We start from the raw sequence: 20169 nt of genomic DNA, 5'->3' as shown, positions 1-20169 counted from the left end.
CTTATATATGACAGTTATAACCACTTTCTCTCTCCTCAAAATCATCTTAAAACTTTAAATCTACGTAACTCATCTCGATTGAAATTATTTTTCATAAAAATATATCAAATTAAAGATAATTATATGGATTATACAAGATCAAAATCGCATTTGTTCCGACAATGGTCAGATGATGAAATTTTTTAATTTTTCTTTCAATTTTAGTATATATTGATAAGCAGATTTTATATTAATAAATGCATTAAAAAGTCAATATAATGCATGTACAATATCACTAAAACTGAGCTGAAAATTTTGTGTACGTGTATTAAAATATATGGAGTATATCATTGTGTTGATATTTTTAATACATTATGTTGATATCAGAAAAACTACAAAAATTATCATATTAGAGCATTAGCAATGGTGCGGATGTCCCGGCGGACATTCCAAAAACACCTCCTGCCACGTTATACGGACATCACACTGCAAATGCCACGTCATACGGATATCCCACTGCACAGTGCCGGATATCCCCAAAGACATCCCGATGGACTTCCCACAATAAATAAAAATTAATGCAATAATCGGGACGTCCGTGGGAGTCGACGCAATGGCGGACGTCCGCACGGACGTCGCGACGGATATCCGCGGAACTCCGGTGTCCGCGGAATTGCAAAATACTATTGATTCCTAGTCATTAATCTAAATGCATTTTCCAACATAATTATGGATACATAATTTTTTTTTCTTTTTTTTTTATCATGGGATAAATTTATAAAACACTACAGTTCTTTGTCCAATCATTTTTTTTATAAAATGGATGTATACTCCATATAGTTTGCAAAAAAAACTTTATTTAAAGGAAATGTTGGGGGCATTATTACTGATAGTATTATAGTAAAAAAAATTGCGTTTTGACTTTGTACTAAGAAATGCACCGAAAATGGAATACAAATGTTATAAAGGAGCTTGCTTTGGAAAACATCTTATGAAGAACGTAATTGCAGCAGATTAGGTAGTATTCGCTTGGATCATTGTTTTCTTCTTCTCAGGTATTAAATCCCTACACTCTACGTTTATTGCTATTTTCATAGCTGACTTATTTGTGAAAATACTCATTTATTTGCATTGTAAATATTGTTGCTATGCTGCATGATATTATTGCGCCACCTATTCCAAATTTCCAAGCGACTCGATCCAATATTTCTTCCCAATGACTCGATCTGTTCTATATATCGATTGCGCTGTAATGCTTTTTTTTATGAAATTTTCGCAAACATATATGATCGATTCCATTGCGTTTGTGCATTTCTTTACGTTGAACGACTATAGGTATACATTAGAATTGTGCCAATGAATTATGAGATGGTGCGTTGTAGATTTTGATTTTTATGTGCTTTCAATTTCATCGTTTTATTTTGGATTAGGGTGTTTCGGAGATAGAATGACAGTGGATAGCGCTTGATTTGATTGGAATAGCGTCAAAATATTGCATTGTTAACTAGATTTTGTAATAGCTATGGCGTGGCTTAGAGTGGGATCCAATGTGGCGAAGCTCACTGTTAGACGGACTATATCTCAAGCTGGTTCTTATGCTGCTCCTCAACGGAGTCGATATTTCCATGCTACAGTTTATAGATCAAAGGCTCAATCTTCGCCTGTTCCTCGCCCTGTTCCTCTCCAGAGGTTGAGTGATAGCTTTCTACACGGCACGAGTAGTGTTTATCTTGAGGAGTTACAGAGAGCCTGGGAGCAGAATCCCAATAGTGTGGATGAATCATGGGACAATTTTTTCAGAAATTTTGTCGGCCAGGTAGCTACATCTCCTGGCCTTTCTGGCCAAATAATTCAAGAGAGTATGCGGCTGTTGTTACTAGTGAGATCTTACCAGGTTTATGGTCACTTGAAAGCCATGATAGATCCATTGGGTTTGGAAGAGAGGTCGATTCCCGATGATCTTGATCCAGCACTTTATGGTTTTTCAGAAGCTGATCTTGATAGAGAGTTCTTCGTTGGTGTTTGGAGAATGGCAGTGTTCTTGTCTGAGAACCACCCTGTGCAAACGTTAAGGGCGATATTGAAAAGACTAGAACAAGCTTATTGTGGAAGCATAGGCTATGAGTACATGCACATTGCAGACCGTGAAAAGTGTAATTGGTTGAGAGACAAAATTGAGACTCCGACACCTACTCAATATAGTCGGAAACGACGTGAGGTGATCCTTGACCGGCTCATATGGCGTACATAATTTGAGAATTTTTTGGCTGCCAAATGGACTGCTGCCAAAAGGTTTGGGCTTGAAGGTTGTGAGACATTGATTCCTGGTATGAAGGAAATGTTTGATAGGTCAGCAGATCTTGGAGTGGAGAGCATTGTAATTGGGATGTCACGTAGAGGAAGATTAACTTGTTCTGGGTAATGTTGTTCGGAAACCTCTGCGACAGATCTTCAATGAGTTTAGTGGTGGTACAAAGCCTTTGGATGAAGTTGGACTTTACACTGGGACTGGTGATGTCAAATATCATCTTGGCACTTCTTACGATCGCGCAACAAGGGGTGGTAAGAGAATTCACCTGTCTTTGGTTGCAAATCCCAGCCACTTAGAAGCAGTGGACCCTGTTGTGGTGGGAAAGACTAGAGCCAAACAATATTTCTCTAATGATGTTGACAGAACAAAAAACCTGGGTATTTTGATTCATGGTGATGGAAGCTTTGCTGGACAAGGTGTTGTCTATGAGACCTTGCATCTTAGTGCTCTTCCGAACTATACTACTGGCGGGACCATCCACGTCGTTGTGAACAATCAAGTGGCTTTCACTACTGACCCAAGATCAGGAAGATCCTCTCAGTATTGCACAGATGTTGCCAAAGCTCTTAGCGTGCCTATTTTCCATGTCAATGGTGATGATGTTGAAGCAGTTGTTAATGCCTGCGAACTTGCTGCAGAATGGCGTCAGAATTTTCATACAATGAAATTGTATGCTACCGTCGATTTGGCCACTATGAAATTGACGAGCCATCATTCACTCAACCAAAAATGTACAAGGTATGCACTTTATTTCATTTCCTACTTTATAAATGTTGTTATTCCTATTTTTTTCCCAATCAACTTCGGTAGAAATTCAGCTTCATTTAATTCTTGTGTCGTTTTTTCTTTCAAGTAGCCTATGGCAGCTTCTAATTTCTTGAAAGATTATAGGTTATAAGGAATCACCCATCTGCACTCGAGATTTACCAAAAGAAGCTTCTGGAATCTGGTGATGTAAAAAAAAGATGTTGATCGGATAAACAACAAAGTCGCATCAATTCTCAATGAAGAATTTATTTCCAGCAAAGACTGTGTGCCTCAAAAAAGGGACTGGTTTTCAGCTTACTGGACTGGGTTCAAGTCTCCTGAACAGCTTTCCCATGTTCGTAACACTGGGTAATGTGATGTCTTCACTTACACTTTCAGATAAGTTATACTCCAAAACACTAAACCTTTTCTGTTTTCAGGGTCAATCCAGAGATTTTGAAGAATGTTGGCAAGGCTATCACAAATCTTCCGGAACAATTCAAACCCCATAGAGCAGTTAAGAGAATCTTTGAAGATCGTGCAAAAATGATTGAGAACAATTTGCAACATTGATTGTGGAGGGAAATCATGTTAGGTTGAGTGGACAGGATGTTGAGCGAGGTACTTTCAGCCATAGGCATTCTGTTCTTCACGACCAGGAAACAGGGGAAAAATACTGCCCTCTAGATCATGTTATGATGAACCAACACGAAGAGATGTTTAATGTAAGCAACATGTAATATTGGTCAGTATGCTTGCTTCCTGTGTTTTTATGTGCACTGTTTGACCTTTGTGTTTAATTAGACTTCTAATACATCGTAGTCTCATCTTAATGAGACAAAGCATTTAAAGAGCATTCAGAATGAAGCTCCTGTTATGCATTTTATTGGGACTAGGATTGCTCTGAGTGAATTTGTGTTCTCTTGGCACTAAAACTTCTCTATAATGATCTCTTTTCCCTAACTTCACACATTGTTTTCAACTATGCTAACATAAACTGTAAAATGGTTGGAGTTCTAGCCCAAATTATACTGTCACCTATGCAAAATTATTTGCAGGACTAGTAAGTATTTTCTAAAAATTCAAGTCATAAGACTGCTGTTAAGCTAGTTTTCTTTGGGGTAAGAATGAATTTATTCCTCATGTATGACATTTCATTGGCTGATTTGTTGGACTATGCATCATTTATTTAGTTGCTTTTCAGGTTTTCATCATTTACTTAAGAAGAATTATTGACACTGAATCCAGCTCCCTTTCCGAGTTTGGAGTTTTGGGGTTTGAATTAGGCTATTCAATGGAAAATCCGAATTCTCTGGTACTCTGGGAAACTCAGTTTGGTGATTTTTCCAATGGAGCTCAGGTGATGTTTGACCAATTTGTGAGCAGTGGAGAGGCCAAATGGCTACGGCAAACTGGACTAGTTGTCCTTCTTCGTCATGGGTATGACGGCCAAGGTCCAGAACTCTCAAGTGCACGATTAGAACGCTTCCTTCAGGTATTGCTATTTTTCTTCATCGTTTTCTCCCGTTAATATTCTTCTTGTATTTCCATCTACATGTATTCTTCTCATATTTCTAGATAATATCTTGTTGTTTTTTCCAGGGATGTAAACTTGACCTTTCATGTTGTATTGTAGATGAGTGATGATCATCCATCTGTCATACCTGATGAGATGGAAGCAACCCTCAGGAAACAGATTCAGCAATGCAACTGGCAGTTGGTGAATGTAACTACACCTGCAAATTATTTACACGTCCTGAGGCGACAGATAAGCATATTTAACTACAATATGTGCAATTAGAGAAAGACGCGTCCTCTCATTCTATATCTTTCGTGTTGCAGATACATAGGGAGTTCCGTAAACCTCTCATTGTAATGTCACCAAAGAACTTGCTACGTCACAAGGACTGCAAATCTAATTTATCCGAGTTTGATGATGTTCAAGGACACCAAGGCTTTGACACACAAGGAACCAGGTTTAAACGCCTAATAAAGGACCAAAATAATCACTCCGATCTTGAAGAGGGCATAAGACGCCTGGTTCTTTGCTCTGGAAAGGTGTGAAGTTATACTTCAATTTGTTCCTGTTACTTTTGTCTTCATATTTGAATCTTGTTTGCAGGTGTATTATGAGCTTGACGAAGGCTGGTGCGAAGGATGTGGCAATCTGTAGGGTGGAGCAGCTTTGTCCCTTCCCATACGATCTCGTCGAATCGTGAACTTAAAAGATATCCAAGTACATGTCCCAAGTAGTACTAAGTATAGTTTTTCATCTATGGATATTTACTTGATAAATTCTAACCAAATCATTATTTCAGATGCGGAAGTTGTGTGGTGCCAGGAAGAGCCAATGAACATGGGGGCATACAACTACATCGCATCTCATCTTGGCAGTACGATGAAAGCTGCGAGCACATAGGGCGTGCTTTGTCCGCTGCCACAGCCACTGGCTTTACCCAAGTTCACACAAAAGAGCAAACCGAAATAGTCCAGAAAGCCATGCAGCCTGATCCCATCAATTGATGTGATGCTTTTGTGTTTTACGGAAATAAGCTCGGATGACTTTTGATACGGAGAGAACTAATGCTTTTTTTCGAGTTTGTCAATTAAAAACAAGTGTTTCTTTCATCGTTGGTTGGTCGATGAAAATGTATAAATCGGTGGCATAAACTAATTCAACTTTTGGTACTTGTTCATTTGAGTGTAGCACAAATATTGTTTTAATTAATAAATACTGTAAGATTTTCTTTACAGGTTAGACTAGACGTAAATGCAAGTACATTTACCAGGGTTTCAATATTTCAAAGGTGTCTTTTTAATTACTCCCTCGTCCCATGAAATTTTGTCACATTTTTCCATTTTCGTCCGTCCCATAAAATTTGTCACATTTTACTTTTTACCATTTTTTGTTATGGACCCCACATTCCACTAACTTATTCTCACTCACATTTTATTATAAAACTAATACTTTACAAGTAGCACCCACATCCTACTAACTTTTCAACTCACTTTCCATCACATTTTTTAAAACCCGTGTCCGGTCAAACTATGACAAAATTTGGGGGACGGAGGGAGTAGAAGAAAGGGAATTCGTTTAAATCGTTGTAAAACTTATGCAGTTTATGATTTTGTTTCTAAATACGGATGTAATTATTAATAAATGTTTATCAATATTATGAAAAAATCTATATGCTCTCGATTCTAGGTTTCGAACTTACAACATGAATGGGGTTGTGCATCGCACGAGTGTGACACTGTAAATTTTCTAATAGGCTAGTTCATTCTTTGTGAAATGTATTGAACAACAATATTAAACGATCGGAAGGGTGTACATTGTATTTTCTAGCTTGATTATAAAGGACAAATAAGCTCTCCGGTGCGGCCCCTCCCGCCCCCTAAATCTGGGTCGGGCCGGCCCAGGTCCGCCGCAACCCGCTTATATTGAGGCCCAGTCCGGCCGGGCCCATGTCTAAGGTGGGCTGGGCTGGGCTTTCCTAATTTTTCTAAGCCCGGCCCAACCCAGGTCCACTTGCCATGTGGGCCTGGGCTTGGCTGAGCTTTGTTTAATTTTTTTATTTATGTATTTTAAAGATATGCTAAATGTATTATATGCAAAAATAAAACATATAACTTGTACTCCGTATTTATATCTCATTAACTAAATCTAAATTTAAATAATGTGCTTAAGTTCATTGATTGACTTTGTATTAACAATATTTTTCATGTTCTTTATTCTATTTAAAAGTAAGTGTATAACTAATGGAATAACCAATATTGTTAGTTTTGTTAGGAGATGCTAACATATGAGTTGATGTTATATTTATAAAACTACAAGTATATGAACTAACTAACAAATTAAAATAATTCTATAATTATTCATCAAATTTTAAAGTTTGAATACATAATATTCTTAAAGTTAAACTTCAAAACTATCTTTTTTACATCTTGGATAAAAAAATATAAGAAAAAAATTCGATGTATTCAAGATTGAATGTTGCATTCATGATTTGATTGGAAACTTATGTTGATATTAAACTATTGTTGTTTGAGCCCATTCGGAGACATCCAAAAAATTTAAATGATATAAACAAAATTAACATGTCTCGTGCACAATATGACATGCATAAATAGAGAAATATACCATTATTAGTTCTTAATCACCTAATTACATTAAAAAACTAATTATAGAAGGCGGGCCTCTGATGGGCCCGAGCCTGGGCTGTGTCTGGGTTGGGCTTCAGATGGTCCTGAGCCTGGGTTTTCAAAATGGCCCAATTAGAGCCCAAACCCGTTTCATTTTACTGGTGGGCCGAGCCTGGACCAGCCCGGCCCAGTTGGCAACTCTAGACACAATCCGCACATTGGATACAGACATTACACACCAACACACACTATAAACAATGCGCGCACACAATGGTAGTGTCGGTATTTTGACGATGATGGTTCTAGTGTTAACAGTTGTAGCCTTATAGGTATCTTCTTGATGTCAACATACCAGAAGCAGTTTCTACATCAATAATTAAAAACACGAGTGATATGGGTAATGAAATAGAAACAATTAAATGATGAGTGAGAAAATAGATATTCTAGTTGTACTGTATGTTTATTCAGAACGTCTGTATTTAATGAGAGTGTGTAATTCCTTCAAATTTAATTTTGTATTAATTACTTCATTTTACCAAATAGATATTTAATTTTAATTTTAATTTTAATTTTAATTTTAATTTTAATTTTAATTTTAATTTTAATTTTAATTTTAATTTTAATTTTAATTTTAATTTTAATTTTATCAAACAGACCTAAGAGGGACACAAACAATGGTAAATTTTCGAATTTAAGGTGGTGAATTTTATACTTCCATCACTACTTTTTAAACGATACAAATACAAATACAGTGAGTATAAGAAAATGAATTCATAGCCGAGTCTCTCCACCGCTGCGGATGCACTCTTTGTGAATGATTTGTGCTCTTGTTTTCTACTCAGATTCCCCTACTTCAAATGGTGATTGCGCCTCTTCATAGCCATCTACTTACGTTTTGGCGTTTGTTCATTTTCAAATTAATATATACCGATTGGTTTATGTGCGCGCCGGGTTTTTTCTATTTTTGTTCTAAAATAGAACTTAGATTCCTCGTTTGTTCTAGCGTTTTTTTTTGTTCCGGATTTGGGAGAGACGCATGACCCTCATGCGTCTCTTTTTAATGAGACGCATGATCGTCATGCGTCTTTCATAGAGACGCATGAGGGTCATGCGTCTCTATTTTTTTTTTTTTTTTTAACGACGCATGAAGGTCATGCGTCTTAGGTATAGACGCATCTCTCTCATGCGTCTGTTGTTTTTTAAAATATAATAGACGACGCATGAGCGTCATGCGTCTTAGGTAGAGACGCATGAGGCTCATGCGTCTCTAACTTGCTTAAATCAGTTCCCACGGCAGCATAGGCAGAATACGCGAGAGAAAGAGAGGAAGACAACCCGTGCGATTTCCTTGGCGATTTCCTTGGCGATTTCTTGGCGATTCCCTTCATATTTCGGTAAGTTTCCTTCAATTTTTCAACATTGTTCTCGTATTTGTTGTTTATTTGCATATTATTAGGGTTTTGATAAATCTTTTGTATACTTACTATATTAGGGTTTAATGAAAAAAATTGTCTTTAATTGTTGTTGGTTTGTATATATATTTTTGCAGAAATCATGCAAGTATACGTGAGTTTATATTGGGGTGGTAGAATATATCAACTTCCTCAAGTGGGTATTTGTTATGATCCTCCTCGTGCGAGAGCTTCCATCGTATTGGATTCATGTGTCTCATTATCTGAATTAGTTGCAATGATATGTGTTAAGATAAGAATAGATTCAAACCAACACTTCATCGAAATATCTTGGAGGCATTGTTTCTTGGGTACCGGTACGAGTTATGTATGTACTGCGGTTGACAGTGATCAAAGTGTGTTTTATATGTTCAATGCGGCTCTAAATTCTACTCGACATATTGAATTATTTGTTGAGTATTCGTATGTTGGAAATGCCTTCATCCCACCAATTGTTGATCATGGTGTTGGATCATCTACGAGGTTTGAACCTTTGAGCATGGATTGCGGTATGAATGAGCAAACAGATGTTGCAGATGCTGCTGATGTTGGATTGAATACTCAAGAGAATGTAGAAGAGCATGATGATGTTCATGTTGTACGAAGAGACCTTGATGATCCAGAATTGTCGTCATCCTCGTCTGATGAGATTTTAAGTGATGATTCTGGTGCTGACTCTAGTGATGAGGAGGTAGTGTATAAACCCGTCGTGCAAGGTGAACAACCACTTCCAGAATACGTTCACACCGGGTTGAAATATTTTCGCAGACTGCCTAGTGGTCCTTCTGAGGTACCTGAAGTTGGTAATGAACGCAGTACCATGTACTGGGATGAAGAACACCCATATCGGATTAATGCAGGAACAAAATTTGATAGCAAACTGCATGTGAAGACTGCTATTACTATGTGGAGTTTGAGGCAACACCGGCAATTTAGGGTGGTTGAGAGCAAAGTAAGAAGGTGGCATGCCGTGTGCAAATATCCGGCAGGGAGGACAGAAGATGGGACAGCTATTATCAGCGAGACCGACGCTGATAAAGCGAATGAATGTCGGTGGAAAGTTTCTGTTACACACATGGCCCATGATGATATGTGGGAGATTAGGAAGTGGTGTGGACGACATAGTTGTGAAGGCCATCGTAATGATAGAGGACATGCTAACTTTTCATCACCAATGATTGCTTTGTGTATTCGACATCAGTTGCTTAAAAATGCCGAGTTCAGTGCCGCAGCCGTAAGAAATTTTGTTCATGACAAATTTCATGTGGTAATCAGTTATAAGAAGGCATGGTATGCACGGAGAAGGGCTTTAGAGATTGTATTTGGTGGATGGGAGGAGTCATTTAGGGATTTGTCAGGCTACATGCTTGAACTGCAGTATAGGAATCCAGGCACAATCGTTGAGTGGAGGCACAACGAGTTGTTGAGCCAGGGCCGTACTAAAGTCTTCTATTATGTGTTCTGGGCACTTGGGCCTGCTATACATGCTTTCCAGGAGTGCCAACCCGTTTTAACAATAGACGGGACTCACCTTCGAGGAAGATTTAAAGGTAAGCTTCTTGTTGCTTGTGGTGTTGATGCTAACAAGAGATGTCTGCCTGTTGCATATGCTGTTGTCGATGAAGAAACTGGCGACAGCTGGGAGTGGTTTTTGGATCATGTCAGAATCCATGTGGTGAAGTACGAAAGGGAGGTGTGCATCATTTCGGATAGGCATAAAGGAATCCTAAAGGCTATGCGTTCTGATGAATGGAAAAAGCCGCCGATATGTCACCACAAATTTTGTTTGATCCATGTGAGGAAAAATATCTTGACTAAACTTAAGGGTAAGGGAGGTAAAGCGAAAGGCATGATATGGGCATTGGGGTCACAACTCAAGTACGCAAGTACGTGCGACGGCGACGTGCACTACGGGAGGAAAGTCTTGTTGCGATACACGAGCTCAACAAAGCCAAACAAGAGAACTGGTCTCTTTGTTACGATGATGAACTGAGATGGGGGGTGCCCTCAACAAACATGTCAGAGAGCTACAACAACGTGTTGAGAGGTATAAGAGAGCTACCTATTAGAGCTTTGGTTGATCTGACATTTTGGAGAACAGTGGAATGGTGGGCAGAGAGAAAGACAGAAATACAACATACCGAAGGTCGGTTGACCCCGTGGGCGAGGGACAAACTTGTTGCGTATGATGCAAAGGGGCAAATGCATTACTGTTCAGTACTTGACCGAGAAAAAGGTCATTACCAAGTTCGAAGTCGTCCCCGTGTTGAAAAGGGACAGGCAAAGGGCAATAACAGACAAGACGTCGAGTTTATGGATTCAAAGTGCAGTTGTGGGAAGTGGCAGATGTGGAGAGTTCCTTGTTCCCATGCGTGCACTGTTGCCAGAGATCGAGGTAACTCTATGTTTGAACTCATTGATAAACACAACCACAAAGCTACGTGGGAAGCACAGTACTATGGTGTCTCATTTCAAGCACCAAGACACGAAGACTATTGGGCAAATCCTGGATGGAAATTACGTATCACACCAGAGCAGTTGCTTCCGCGAAAGCGTGGACGAGGCAGAACAAGGAGGATTCCTAATCAAATGGATGTCCGCGAGGAAGATGAACCGAGAGCTTCCCGCAAGTGCAGGAATTGCGGTGTAGAGGGCCATGACCGTAGAAATTGCACAGTTGGTCGTGTTATGTAGGATCCTCACCGACTAAATTGTTGACATCTGCAGTGCAGGTATTTTTCCTTCTCAATGATTGATTTTATATATTTAATTTACCTTTGTATGCATGAAGTAAGAAGATAACTTTCTTTGTTTTTATTTTGTTTAGGAGCTTGAGACAAAGAGGACTTAGCAGGAGAAGAGATGTGTTATGATGAATTGTAGTTTGTTCTATATGTCACTAGCACTGTAGTTAATTTGTTTTGTGTAGTTTCTATGAAACGTTGTTTCTGTGTATCTGCCAATTAAATCTAAACTTGTGTTTCGGACTATTGGAAAATGGAAATTATTTGTCTCAACTCCACTGAATAATTAAAGTAGGTAAATGTGAAAATAATCCGAAAACGCCCGATCGGGCGAAATTAGTAAAATAGAATCGCCCGAGCGGGCGAACTCTCTGTATTCTGCCAGCCTGCAAGTTAGAGACGCATGAGGATCATGCGTCTCTTCCTAAGACGCATGAAGCTCATGCGTCTTAGGGAGAGACGCATGATCCTCATGCGCCTCTAACTTGCAGACTGCAGAATACAGAGAGTTCGCCCGATCGGGCGATTCTATTTTACTAATTTCGCCCGATCGGGCGTTTTCGGATTATTTTCACATTTACCTACTTTAATTATATTTATAACACATAATTAATAAACTATTTAGTTATTCATTAATAGTAATCTATTAATATTCAATTAAGACTTTTCAATAGAATAGAAACATGATTAATTCATCAACATAGAAACATTAACATGAATTTGAGCACCAAACAATAACGTAGATATCCAAATATCATCATTCTTCATGCTACTTATACGACGACGGAGTGTACTTAGCCGGTTCAATCCCCTTGTTCTTCCTCGAAGATAGTCTCTTGTACACTTTGCTCACGAGCTTCCCAACCCCGCTGCGTGATGAACCCTCCGCAGCTGGACGAGGTTGGCCATGGATGCTATGAACAACGTCTTCTTCCTCATGTGCCTCGACAATATTGTCATCTTCTTCTTCATCATCGTCTTCTTCTTCAGCTTGTACAGGAGGCATGACCTGATAATTCTGGAAGAATGAATCGACCGACGCTCGGGCCCCACTCCATTGCGACATGTCTTGGCTTTGTGAATATGGGCGACGATTCCAATCGGGCTCAGGCTGGCTTGGAGAATGCAGTGGACGGTCCCACTGCGACTGAGACTCATGCGTCGGGTGTGAATACCACTGGGGTGGGTCATGCTCTTGATACTGCGCCTCTGGTGCTACATAATCGGGAGGCGCCTGAGACATCCTAAACTGCTTTGTGTAGCCGTGTCCCCCAGTCCGAACACCACGCGCTCCACGACGCCGTGGAACTACTTCTTCTTGGTACGGCATGACCACATCCTGATGTTGAGAAGCGGGGTACTCCATGACATCACCGTTGTTCGTATCTTCGAGGGTAGTCCTAACAATTTCTCGAATCTGGCGCACTCGGGGGTCCATTTCGTCTTCCGTAGTTAAATGGAAAACCCTCTGAAAAGCCTCAACCTAGACAAAAAATGATACCAATATCAATAAGAAACAATCTATATCACATGAAAGCATATAGTTTAATATAACAAACTTACAAATAGTCGCATCGAAGCAGCCGACTCATTCATCCCAGCAGTGGCCCGTGCCCCAGGCCGAGTCATGTACGTCACTGTAATTCTGTTATACCACGCCATATAACCGGGCTCATGGGAATATCCAAAGACATTGGTGCGGCGTATTCGGCAGCTTGGAACCTTTCGTACCTCATGTCCCACTCCCCAATGTAGAACTGATGCGTGGTTGCCCAGTTGTTGCCCTTCTTACCACGCCGATCATTTTTGCCTAAATGATCGGCGTTCCTTAGCATCCTGTCTACATTCTGCGGTATATCCTGGTACCGATTGAACTGTCGTCGCACTCGTCCAGGCTCATGGGCCTCGACATAGGCCCAACATACCAAGTAGGTCTCGCACAGAGAGCATCCAGTCACATCATTGCAGTAGTCAGGCAGTATGCAATGTGCGTATGGCGTCCAGATAAACTACAAAACAGCAATGCAAATGCCACTGAATAATTCCGTAATAAGTTCATAAATGAAGTCTAAACCGAAATAATACTCACCTGGCCAGGTCTAATCAGAGATATTTGGTCACGATAATGCTCAACCGAATGTCTAGGAGCATTTCCTATCTGCGTTGTTCCTTTCCACCTGTACATATATTTGATGTAAGCAAATAATCCAATATAAATTAATAAATAAATATTTAGATATATACCTGGCGCCACATGGTGTATATGGCTCGTGTACAACTGGTCCAATGAACGCAGGCCTCAATGTGGGCATTCTTTCCCACGCCCATAGCTGCAGAAGCATCATAGGCCCGCCCAACTCTTTTCTCTTATCCATGGAAGCCTCGCACAGATAATGATAAAGGTAGGCCAATGCCGCACTTCCCCAACTAATATTCTTCACCTCTTCTGGATCCCCAAGCCCATTCAACCACATAAATGGCACCTTACACCCCGTGGTGTCCGGTAGAATGAGACCTCCTAATAAAATTAGGGCATGGATACGTGCCCTTTGGATGTATACGTACATAGGTAGGTCATCACCCAGAGGCATCCTTGTCTGGTTGATCAGTGCGGTCATCAGCAAACCGCCTTGCTTTGTCTCTGTGGAAGTATCTGGTATCCATCCCAACAGATCGCGGCACTTGCTGGTCCAGTCTGAAAAGTTGTCATGATAGTCACGCCCTGTGAAAACGCGACCATCCGCCCTCAAGCCCCAAATGGCTTGCACATCTTCCAAGGTGATCGTCGCCTCACCGATCGGTAGATGGAAAGTGTGCGTCTCCGGTCTCCAACGCTCAATCAACGCCGTGATCAGCTCGTTGTCCACCTTCATGGGCTTCCCACAATCGATCACGCCTTTGAAACCAAAGACGTCAAGCCAATATCTAACATTCTCGTGAATTTCGACGTCCCAAGTCTTGCTTTCTGTCCTTCGGACTTTAAATACTTGGGTTGTGCCCTCTTTCATGAGTTTATGTGAAATGTGATGTTTCTGTAAATTTAGCAAGGACGGGTCTTCGGGTCCATATAATAATTGCTCACTAGAACTTGAAGTCTCCATCTAATCTAAGTACAAATTCACAAAACAACAATTACAAATTACAACACAAATTACATATCCATTCAAATTCATCTTCAAAATAACAACAAATCATAAATCAAATGATTGATTCACTCCAATTCAACACCATTCATGCTTTATAAGGCCTAATTTACATATAGCTACTAAATTAGAAGGTTAAATTAAAATATGCAATTCAACCTATACTTTATTCTTCAATATCAACCAAAATCACAACACCAAGCATCTCTAATATATGAATAACTATACAATAGAATGAATTTAGCCACTAAAATCCATTACAATTAACTAAACACCAAAAAATCGGATAAAATTGAGCAATTTGTTATAAACCCTAATTTACAAAAATTAGGGGAAATCTAAACAAACTATGCAAATTAACAACAAATAAGGAAGGAATGTTGAAGGATTGAATGAAACTTACCGGAAAAAGAGAGGAAATCGTCGGATTCGCTAAGAAATCGCCAAGGAATCGCCGGAAGTCGCCTATCAGAATTCTCTCTCGCGTGTATTCTGCCTTCTGCCTCTCGCGGAACTGATTTAATTCGACATAGAGACGCATGAGCCTCATGCGTCTCTACCTAAGACGCATGACGCTCATGCGTCGTCTATTATATTTTAAAAAACAACAGACGCATGAGAGAGATGCGTCTATACCTAAGACGCATGACCTTCATGCGTCGTTTAAAAAAAACGAAAAAAAAATAGAGACGCATGACCCTCATGCGTCTCTATGAAAGACGCATGACGATCATGCGTCTCATTAAAAAGAGACGCATGAGGGTCATGCGTCTCTCCCAAATCCGGAAAAAAAAAAAACGCTTGAACAAACGAGGAATCTAAGTTCTATTTTAGAACAAAAATAGAAAAAACCCTGTGCGCGCCAGGATTTATTCAGGAAGGCAATTCTGCATCCAGGGCCGCCTCAAGATTTCGCTCTCCAGACTGTGCAGCAAGTTATAAAACCCCAGGTTCGAAGCAGAAATACATTAATTTGAATGTTGTGAGTTGATGAATCCAACTAATTCAGGGGAAACCCCCAAAAACTAGTTTTACTTTTGTTTTCGATTTTTTCATGGAATTGTATTTTAGCTGTTTGTATTGAGTGTATTTTATGTTCCTTGCAGAAGCAAGTGAAACTCGTTCAAGATGAAAATATGCTGTTGGAGAATATTCTGCGGACTTTGCTTCAAGAACTTGTGGTAACACCACATTCCTGTCTTAGTATATTCTCTACTTCTAAACATTTTCGACCAGGAATTGCTAGTGTTGGTGATTGAAATTTGATGTTTTGAGACTTTCAGTTGCTAATTGGTACACATCGTGTGGAGTTTTGGTACTAAATACAACTTAATCTAGACAAAAGCTATTGACCGGCCGTTAGTGTTGACAACTTAAATATTGGAACTTATGTAATGTTGAAATATGTGCAATTGGACGATGAATTGCAACTTAGTTGGTTAGACGCTTCCTCTCAAACCAATGGGTTGTGGGTTTAAGTCATTTCCGGTGCTTGTGTGTGAATTGTAACTCAGAGAAAACATGTCCAATTGATTAGAAACACTAGCTTGTGTTCTAATGAATTTACGTTCGAGGTCTAGGCAGCCATTCTAATTGGTGTGGTGTGTATGAGTGGTCAATATAAATTGAACGTTTACATGCTCTACCATTTTGTTGCAGTCAGATGCAGTTCAGTCAGGTGAGGCAATTATGCTATTTGGTCAATCCATAGCTGATGAGGATGCACGTCCTGGTCAAATTCCTCGTCTTCTTGGTGAGTGTGTTTTTAATTTTTAACATTCTGCTTTGTGTAAGGATTTTGGTAGCTTCTTTTTCTCTCTGCTGGATAGTCCAGTGAGTTTACAGGGAGATGTAAGGATGATAGTTGTGTTAGCTGAAGGAGTCCATTTTGTCCTTATATTATCTTAAGATATGGACAATATTTGGGTTTTAAGATAGGAAGTACTTGCTTATATCAAGTTATAAATTTTTCTCCAAGTTGTTGCTCATCTGCTCTGGCACTTTTTAATCTGGAAAATATGGGTGACAAAAAGAACTGGTTTAATAACTAAATGCTGCTAATTTAGGTTTTAGCTAAGAGATGGTGTAAGGCTAAGCTAGCGATGAGTGAAGTTCTATCAGGATTTCATTGTCTTAACAATGTTAGCATGTGAAAAGTGGGTTTTGTTTACGTCAGTCACTTTAAGGACTCGCTGCCTTAGCACACAAAAAGATGATACCAAGTCTTAGTCTTTCGAGGACTAAAGTTGCCATTGCATAATTGACAGAAGAAAAGTTTAAATTTTACCATATCGTCATACCCAAACAACTAGTATTGTAAGAAGATGTGTGCAAGAACTGCTCAATAAGTTGCGGCTCAAAATGTGATGGTGGAAAATGAGTTTGAGGGGACTGGAAAACTAGACTAATTGAAAAAAACGAATACTGAACTTTGGAATATTGTTCTTTTGCTTTCCCATGGCAATGATGGCGCTGTGTTAACATATATTCCTTGAAGTGGCATTTGCCAAATTATATGTTCTGCTCTCCTATGGAAGGACATACTAGCATTTTTAATCTAATTTGATTGCTAGAAAACTTTAATTTCAGATAAAGCCGGCAATTCTTGGTGTGTATAGTGTTTACATATTTATTTGATTTCCCCTGCTTCTGTTTACTCTGTTCTTGAACTACTTTCTGCCTGCTCACTATTTCCTTTTCTTTTGGCAATGTGGAATCTTTCCAACTAAATTTCAACCATGAACCATTGTAGGTGATTAAGGATGGAGTTATTGCTTCTAAAATCTGAATTATACCCAAAGAAAGATCAAGATACCTTGCTTTTCTTACCGCTTTCTAATCTTTTGTGCTATTGTTCTTCCTTGTAGACATTGTATTATACCTCTGTGAGAAAGAACATATTGAAGGTGGCATGATTTTCCAGCTTTTGGAAGATTTGACAGAGATGTCTACAATGAGGAACTGCGAAGACATTTTTGGGTACATTGAAAGTAAACAAGACATTCTTGGCAAGGTAGGCTTCATTATACTTGTGGTATTGCTTCTGTACATTCTACCTCATGAGTCATGTATCAGCATCTTACAAACATTTCTCTTCTTCCTGGATTTGTTACCTGTTCTACCCCCACAATTTTATGCTTTTATTTTATGTGTTACATAGCCAGAGCTCTTTGCCAGAGGGAAGCTTGTTATGCTGAGAACATGCAATCAGCTACTTCGTCGTCTATCAAAGGTTCGATCTCTTGTTTAATCATTATGTTTATTTATAGATTATTGAGAACTCTGTGTAATTTTTCGGTTGGAATGTTGCGTTCCTCTCTCAGCCATACTTCACTTCTTGTAAATAATCTAGATGATATTTTCTTAATATCAAGATTTATGTAGCTCTCAGAAACTTAGCTGTCTAATATATAACATAACGACATTGGATCTTCTCCATACGTAGAACAAAGTTGACTATATGAGCATTGAGCAACATGGTCTAGGATATAAATGCATAATACTTCTTGCTTTTTCCTCTGTAATTTTCCTCTTTCTTCATGCTTGCTTACTATTTGGCAATTAAAGTATCAGGTGTAGTTTCTTGTTGTTTCTGTTAAAAAACTAATTCGAGGATCAGGCTGTGGAGTCAGATTTGGATTTTACAGGAGGCGGATGTGCATTTACATTTAGGACTTGCATTATACTGAAAGCTTGTTAAATGAAATTCTATTAACTTTTGGCAGTCGGCAGAATGTTTCAACTACAAGTGGTAAAATTTTAAATCACTGCAAATGCACTGTAATCCTAGCTTTCCATGATATCTTGTTACACTCTGTTCAGCATAATGACTTTCTACATCATAATATTTGTTATGTCTGAATCTGAAATACTTATATTTATGTAAATGGGCTTGCAGGCAAATGATGTTGTGTTCTGTGGACGAATTATTATGTTTCTTGCTCATTTTTTCCCATTATCAGAACGTTCAGGTAGTTTTTGCTGGCAATAGGTAGTTGCTCCATTGCTTTTATTTATTTTTTTCACCAGTTAATTTATCATCTCTCCCTTTCTGGCAGCTGTCAATATCAAAGGAGTTTTTAATACGTCAAATGAGACCAAATATGAAAAAGAAGCCCCAGAAAGTAACCCTTTGTTTTCAATTTCCAATGTCTCCTATTCCGTTTCCAAGTTCATCTTGTTCTAACTATCAACCTTTAAAATTGACTTGTCCACTTTCAGGTAGTTCTATTGATTTCAACTTTTACAAAACCTTTTGAGTTTACAGGTTGGTGGGCATGAGTGAAATCTAATTGTTTGAAAACATTGTACTCCGAATAGTTTACAATTACCTGGCAATGTGCATTAGTTTTAACATTATACTTATTTGCTGTTCTTTGTCTAGCCTGGAAACATGTATTAGTTCACCATTATTTGTCACCTACCAGAGTAGATGTTTTCTGAACTTCCAAACTTGAAAACAAAAAATCAAAGGAGAATTGGTTGTCATCCTTTTGAAATATCTGTTGAATTACGTAGTTTTTTTTATTCAATTAATGACATAGAATTTCTTGCATTGGTGAAAATCTCGTATCTACCTATGGCAGCTAGTGAACAACTTTTATAATGTTGGAATAGCGAGAAGTATAACTGAAATGAGAACTAGAAGCTGGATACTTAATTGTCAATGAAGTAAACCTATTAACTTTTATTTGTGGAAATTATTGTCACCCTCTCTCAATTTGTGATGGTGGGATGGGCTAGATATTGTTTTGACTTATGCCTTCAACTATCACATATTCAAAGCTTAATTAAGATGTTTTGCGTGGTGATGAAGATATTCAGTTCACTAGTTTGGAAATGTTGGCAGCTTATCCTTTTGTCAACTCCTGTCATTCATAAAAATGTGGAAGGCATAACTTGACTTTGTATCTTGTGAGATCTGTATACTGTTATTTGTGGTGACTTAATATGACTTATTATGCCAATTACGCATAAGGAAACTATGCACTTTTATGATATTAAACAATTATACGCTGAATAACATTTTTTTTGTAGTAAAGAAAATAAAGAAATTCTTCGATACTATTGAAATTCAATCACCCCAAATATTAGCCCAGAGCTATTCGCTTTGCTTCATCTCCAAGCTATTTTATTGTAATATTGGTCTGTGCACTATTGATGTTTCACTTTGCTATCCAGGAATCCTTTTCCAATCCTGCTTCTCTTGCTTCCACCGTTACAAAGTGGCAAAAATTTACTTCTAGTTTGATGGTAAATTCTTTTACTGGAGTTGTCTTAACATCCTGCAAAATAGATGAATTGCTCACCATGCTTTCTCAAATCTGGATATTTAGGTTGTGTTGAATACATTTGAGGCTCAACCTCTGAGGGATGAAGATGGCAGTGCTATTAACCTTGAGGATGAAGCGTCAAACTTCAGTATAAAATATCTCACCAGCAGTAATCTAATGGGTCTGGAGGTGGGAGTCGTGCAAGATAGGAGTTTTTTTAGTATGGCAACCTGCTTTAAACAGATTAATTTTATAATGAGTATTCTCTCATTCTCGGCTTATTACAGTTAAAAGATCCAAGTTTTCGAAGACATATTCTGGTTCAGTGCCTTATTTTGTTTGATTACTTAAAGGTACTTCTTTCTCTCCCTTTTTAAT

The 20169-nt window shown here is 38.7% G+C and overlaps 2 protein-coding genes, 1 long non-coding RNA gene and 1 pseudogene across 3 annotated transcripts; 3 read left to right on the top strand and 1 right to left on the bottom strand.

The window, feature by feature from the left end:
• Positions 1-1501: 1501 nt before the first annotated feature.
• On the top strand, positions 1502-5734 carry LOC121790592 (annotated as a pseudogene).
• A 2288-nt stretch (positions 5735-8022) lies between these two features.
• On the top strand, positions 8023-20156 carry LOC121790593 (THO complex subunit 1-like; the record flags this gene model as incomplete). Its single annotated transcript, XM_042188778.1, has 12 exons — positions 8023-8040; positions 15385-15468; positions 15625-15699; positions 16178-16271; positions 17386-17531; positions 17679-17750; positions 18417-18489; positions 18577-18642; positions 18740-18773; positions 19687-19771; positions 19855-19980; positions 20079-20156. Coding segments are annotated over exons 1-12 (936 nt in total), but the record flags the coding sequence as incomplete, so codon positions are not given.
• Positions 10821-11621, top strand: LOC121790591. The gene is made up of 2 exons (XR_006048298.1): positions 10821-11363; positions 11459-11621. It is a non-coding gene; the product is annotated as an uncharacterized LOC121790591 (long non-coding RNA).
• LOC121790590 (serine/threonine-protein phosphatase 7 long form homolog) lies at positions 13112-15029 on the bottom strand. Its single transcript, XM_042188776.1, has 3 exons — positions 14922-15029; positions 13465-14481; positions 13112-13384 (listed from the first exon to the last, which is right to left on the bottom strand). Exon 2 carries the CDS (start codon positions 14474-14476, stop codon positions 13517-13519), a length of 960 nt encoding a protein of 319 aa, XP_042044710.1. The 5' UTR covers positions 14477-14481; positions 14922-15029; the 3' UTR covers positions 13112-13384; positions 13465-13516.
• Positions 20157-20169: the final 13 nt, after the last annotated feature.

Source organism: Salvia splendens, unplaced genomic scaffold (assembly GCF_004379255.2).
Source record: "Salvia splendens isolate huo1 unplaced genomic scaffold, SspV2 ctg557, whole genome shotgun sequence".
NCBI lineage: Eukaryota > Viridiplantae > Streptophyta > Magnoliopsida > Lamiales > Lamiaceae > Salvia > Salvia splendens.
The sequence above is the reverse complement of the archived record's forward strand: the minus strand, read 5'-3'. Positions and strand labels throughout refer to the sequence as shown.